The following is a 5,823-nucleotide window of genomic DNA, read 5'->3' as shown; positions in this document are numbered from 1 at the left end:
TGCTGTGGGGGCCGCGAGGCCAGCTGCTGCGTGAGGTGCCATCGCGGAGCGGGCACCGCCTGGCCCCGGCCATGTCGTGTGTCCACTACAAGTTCTCCTCCAGGCTGAACTCCGATGTGGTCACCTTTCACGGCCCCCACATCTCCCTGCGCGACCTCAGGCGCCAGATCATGGGCCGCGAGAGGCTGAAGGCGACCCACTGCGACCTGCAGGTCACCAACGCCCAGACCATGGAAGGTGCGTGGGGGCGGCGGGCACGGGGACCGGGGACCGGCCGGCTGGTGGCGGCGCAGGCGGCCAGTGAGGCGGTTGGGCCACGGCCGGCAGCGGTGACTTGTGCTGGGGCCTCAGAGCTGCTCTTCCGTGGTTGTGCGCTGGCAGCTGCCGTCAGGGCTGTGTGCGCAGCCAGGCACAGCAGCGTACGGGGTCCGTGTGCGACACCGCGCGTGGAAGAGGTTTGGTTTCTGGGAACCCTTCTAGCTAAAACGATAAGGGAATGTGGGACAATGCCTTGTCATCACAGACCTGCCAGATTTCTTTGAAAGCCGGCAGAGAAGGCTGAACATGATAGAAAAGGAGTGGGTGGCTAATTTAAAGGGGAAAAAAAAGTGGGTTTGGTGACTGAAATTTGTCTTCAGCTACTTTTACTCCACCGCGTTGGAAAAGCGGTGCTTGGCTGCTGCAGAAACTGCTCAGTAGCAACGTTTTGGATCAAGAGTGTATCTGTGAGTGAGAATCTATGCAGACCCTGGAAAGCCATCTTGTAGACGAGTGTTCTGTCTAAAGTATACTTGGCATTTCTTGCTAATACAGCTTCTTTGCTGCACCATGCTACACATTCATTCAGATGCTATTGAGCATCATTTCTTCATTTCTTTCAAACGGTGCATTTTTGTCGTGGTACTGCGTGTTAAACGGTGTCAGGGCAGTACTGAAGTTTTATGGCAGATCAGTTATGGTGAATATACCTAGAAATGTTCTTAGAGAAACCCTAAGTTCTTTTGAATCTGAGAAATGGTGCTTGATTCTCAGAGACGGTAATGGTTTTGTATTACTTAGTGTGCTGTTTCAGTTTGGTAATCTACCGTCTGGCAAAGCTTGCATGTGATTAAAGACTTTGGAATATGACTTGTCAGAAATACAAAGACTTGGAAACCATCTCCATTCCTTAAACATTCAAATTTTATCGGTTGGGGTTTTTTTTCTTTTTTCCTGTGGTTCTGTGACATTCCCACAACAGTCTTGTCGTTACAATGTGTACTCATAGGATTTTTTCCTCTCCCTGTTTGATGTATTAAAACTTAAACAGAATAACATGCCTGCTGCGGTAACTGTAACTTTGGCTCCAGCCTTTCAAGTGGTTGGACCTAAACACGCTGTTTACCTACAGATAGGTAAAGTATGTTCAGGACAGTATCTGTGAGCAGACTTAACAGCACGGTGTTAGGGGTCTTGGGGGTGTTACGGGATCGCGTGTCATATACAGCAGTAGAGACAGACATGCAGGTAGAGGCAGACGTACAGGTTGTGACACAGATGCTTACTGGAACTTTTGTAAGGGTGTTTTCCCCGTGAAAATGCAAAAATTCCCCAGCGGTTGTCAGAGCAAAGCTAAGGAATACATTTCGGTGTCATTTATGTGTATGCCAGATTTTGGGGTTTTATACATAACCGTGACTTTCCGTTTTTATTGAACAGCATCTACGTGTTTAAAGTCACCTTCAGAAGATGAAGTAAAGAACTAGGCCTGGATGTCCTGCCTAAAGGGGGTTCTTGGAGATCCTCCCTGTGGAGATATGGTAGTGGGTTTTATAACTTTGTGCAGGAGTCCTGACTAAATGTTGGCATGATCTTGGAAAGACCCTTCAGTGAACCTTGAGTGAAGATGGCCAACTTGTTCAGAGTTTTCCGAGCCGCGTGATCACGGAAATCTCGTAATAGAAGCAATGCTAATAGAAGCTAAAAGTAAACAGGATTTTAAACATCACTGGGGGGAAAAAAAAGAGATGGTGGACTCTTTTTGAAGATGGTGGGAAGGCAAAATGGATGGTTGGGATGTGTTTTAAAAGGTGGGAGGCGGGGTGGGGGTGTCCTCTTCCGTGCTCGCTATTATAGAGACATGTTCTAGGGTTTTGTAAGCTAACAGGAGCAAAAGCAATGAAAGTTAGATCAGGAAAGAGCCTCATGTTTTAGCAGACTCTGCTTTAGTGACTTTAGAGACCATTTTGCTGTTGGCATTGAAACGATTCAAAACAAATGGAAAAGATTTTGCTGCTTGTGTTTGACTATCAGACCTGAAGATTTCTGGAAAGGTACCGTGAGTGTGTGGACATGATAAAAGCATGACGCTGTGTGTAAAATGTTGCTTTTCTATCCGTAAAGGGTTCCCTGAAGTGCTATGTCATGACATATTAATATCACTCTTACGAACTGACTGATGCTTTCTCTGTATTGATGTTGTTTTCAGAATACACAGATGACAATGCCCTGATTCCAAGGCACTCATCGGTAACTGTTAGGAGAGTCCCTGTTAGAGGAGTTAAAGCTACCGGCAAGACAGACCTTGGGTAAGTAGCCATAACGCGTTGTGTTCTTTGGGAGGGGTTTCAGTGTGTTCACCTTCTTTGTGCCTGTTGGGTTACGGAGGCATTCCGGTTGTCTCTTTCTTGTTAAAGCTGCTGTTAAATTGTGTTGTGACAGGGCAGATCTGAATGTATCTGTCCCAAAGCAGACTTAGATTTTTCAGCCCGCTGGGACGTGGCATTCAAAGTCCAACAGTGGTAGCTGTTCAGACGTTTGAATTGGGTTTGTTCTTGGGGTTGGTTTTTCTGAGAGTCAAGTTCTCCATCCTGTTTCCTCTATGCAGAGAGATTCCTTATTTTATGCTTTTGCTTGTATTGCTTTTAGAGTAAACGGAGAGACACATTGCAGTGTGAACTGGTAATTGGTTCCCATCTGCCAGCAGTCCGAGTCCCAGTGTTTGACTGCTTCCTTTGTTTGGGGGCGGGGGGGCAGGGTATTCTTACACCCCAGAGGGGTGGGGGTGGCGGGGCTGCATGCTGTCTCCAGAGGAAAGACTGAGAGTGGCCAGCTGGCAAACCGTGCGAACAAGAAGTTTCATTCTTAAGTGATTCCTATTAGTTTCCTAAAGACAATGCCTGTGTCGGGCAAGAGAAAAAGAGCAACGTCCTAGAGCGTATTGCCTTTTGTGCCAGGACGGTGAAGGAGCAGTTGATCTTTTCCAAACCTGAAGCTCAGAAAGCAGTTGGGCACATTCCCAAATGTTGGTAGTTACCTTTCTAAGTTTGATTTCACCCTAAGCTGCTCTCTGTGCTCCAGGTATTACTGCTGTATTCCTCAGATTTATGGAGGACAGAGAATCTGATTACAATTGCAGATATTCAAATGTAAGCCTGACTACAGCATTGTTGCTGTCATCGATGTATTCGTCCAGTCCAGTTCTGTATCAGCTGCGTCAGCATGGTTTGACCCCAGCCTTCTTCAAGACAGACCTCTCCTCCACCATTAGTAGATATTATTGACTTGTGGTTATGCCGTGTCTTTCTAATGTTAGTTCTCAATAAATAAAGTATACCGGCGAGTTTCAGCGTGTCTCTAAGACTTATCTCTAAGACTTAACCTTGAGACATAACCATAAGTCTTAACCTAAAGACCTAACCTTAAGACTTAACCCTAAGACTCAACCCTAAGACCTAATGGGTAGAAGCTCCTGATCTGGCTCCGGTCAATCTGGGATCATCACTGGGAACCACGGAACTTGGCCAGCACAAGGTCTGTGAGGTAGCAGGTTAAATGAGGCAGAGGAGAAGCCCACCACTCTGATGAGCTGGGTTCTTGGCACCAAGGTACCTCTGTGACATTTTCACTGTGCTGCAGTGTAAAGACGGCCTGTGATTTTCAAAAACTGAAGATCAGTCTTTAAAATGCAATTCCTTGGACAATAATAACATTGTGTCAGGTAAATACATACACCCCTCACCAATGGAGTTTTGGTTTTTTTCTTTGTACCTTTGCTGCTTCTGCAGAAGCCAGTAGTGCAGAGGGCTGAGGGTACAGCTACACAGAGTGGCTTCTGTTCTGTGAGCTCTAACTAGACGTGCAATGGACAGCCATTAAGATTGGGAAAGCTCACAAAAAGCTTAAAAACAGATAAACCACAACATTTCTTTCTTTTTTATAGAACTCCTTAGACTACTCCTTTTTTTATAAAAATGAGAAATCAGGGGTTAGTCATGCTTTGTATGCTATCTAAAGGCTTTAATCAGCAGTGCCTCCCCTGTCCATGCAGAGGAGGTCATGTCCATCTTTTTTCAGATTTTCTGTAGCTGGAAGAAGTGTTTTTGCCAGCCACCACAGACAAGTTTTCCTAAAAGGCATAATCTGTCCATTTAAGTGTTCCTTCAGCCTGATAATGATTTAAAAACTGTGCCTGCTGGTCTGAACCTGGATTTCATGTTCTAGTTCCCTCCTAACCAAATAAATAGAATGTTCTTTGCTGTAGATGCCCCATTGCAACGGGGTCTTCAGGAAGGGATTCTGCATCCAGCCCATCATAAATAATCACGCAGAATTCCAGAGAATATTTTAAGACCAACACGCTCTGCACTGATATACGTCTTCACCACTGTCATCTACAGTGGTGAAGATGACAATGAGGAGTACAATGAAGAGGAAGAGAACTGTAAACAGTTTTTTTCTCTTTTTTTGCAAGGAAGAAGAATGAGGGGCTTTTCAACGCTTGCAATGCACTGCGTGAACGATTTCTTAGAAAGAGCATTACAATTCTAGGAAAGACTTGTCAACAAGTTTTTTGAAATAGTTTCCTAATCTTCAAAATATTGGAGCTGGTAGTCACCAGCTGTGGCTGACGCACCATTTTCTGACTCCTGTGAAATGCCTAACTGTCTGTTTCCATAGTGGTATCATTCCCATACCTCCTTTTCCTTAAATAGAGTTTAAAATGGGGTCCACAAATCAGATGATGCGGTCCACAATTCAGATGGCCATCAAAGAGTCTTCAAAATTTCTCAAAATTCAGGTACTTCTTTTCTGGGAAACATACTCTTTGCGACTTTAACAGAACGTGTATGTGTATGTATGTGTAGGTATTTACAAAGAGGCATTTTGTAAAACATTAGTTAAAACGTTGACTGTCTCTCACTTAGAGGTGAGAGATTCCGGGGGAAGGAATGGATTGCACATTCCCAGCGAGTGAAAGCGAGAGAACACCCTGCTCCCGCGCGTTCCCTCCGTAAATGCCTGTGCTAGTTCTCAGGCGGCCCCAAGCTGCTTTTCACATCCCCCCTGCCCTTCAGGCTGGCTGGCAGGGCTGCCGGTTAGCGCTCCCTCACCGCCTTTCAGGCTGAGCACGCCTGTCAACAAGACAAACAGGAGGGCTTTGCTAACCTTAGTATCCTCAACGGAGACGGGGAAGGAGCACTCGCGTCACCAGCTCTGCTGGCAGGCATCACAGGACAGCAGGTCTGCGCAGAGGTTTTGTGTCGAGCCCTCCCTGGGGACACGCTGATCCCAAAGGTTTCCTTTTGGGTGTCAAAGGGCGATTGTTTTGAAAAGGAGTGCTGAGGATGGTTTTGGAATCATTTAAGATCAACAAAGAGCAGCTTCTGAGTACGTGTTGGACCTGCAGTTCCACTGCACTTGGCAATAGCTGCTGTTAAGGACTCCTTTTCCTGGCCAGAAGCAGAGCTTGTGGGCAGACAAAAACCAACAGAAAATCCAGTACCAACAGACAATTCTTAAATCCCTTGCTAAGGGATTATCAAAAGCTTGATTCCTTTTAGT

At 45.9% G+C, this 5,823-nt stretch overlaps 1 protein-coding gene across 1 annotated transcript; it reads left to right on the top strand.

Annotated features, from left to right (window-relative positions):
- LOC129737379 (E3 ubiquitin-protein ligase RBBP6-like) lies at positions 1-2,685 on the top strand. Its single transcript, XM_055726950.1, has 3 exons — positions 1-237; positions 2,468-2,567; positions 2,676-2,685. Exons 1-3 carry the CDS (start codon positions 72-74, stop codon positions 2,683-2,685), a joined length of 276 nt encoding a protein of 91 aa, XP_055582925.1. The 5' UTR covers positions 1-71.
- The last annotated feature ends 3,138 nt before the right edge of the window (positions 2,686-5,823 follow it).

The sequence above is a fragment of the Falco cherrug genome, chromosome 14 (genome assembly GCF_023634085.1).
Source record: "Falco cherrug isolate bFalChe1 chromosome 14, bFalChe1.pri, whole genome shotgun sequence".
NCBI lineage: Eukaryota > Metazoa > Chordata > Aves > Falconiformes > Falconidae > Falco > Falco cherrug.
This window is presented reverse-complemented; position numbering and strand designations above follow the sequence as displayed.

Excerpts from the sequence above, each read along its gene's own strand:
- LOC129737379 (XM_055726950.1), top strand. The coding sequence starts at position 72 with ATGTCGTGTGTCCACTACAAGTTCTCCTCCAGGCTGAACTCCGATGTG. Across the intron at positions 238-2,467 it reads CAACGCCCAGACCATGGAAG|AATACACAGATGACAATGCC; the intron begins GTGCGTGGGGGC and ends TGTTGTTTTCAG.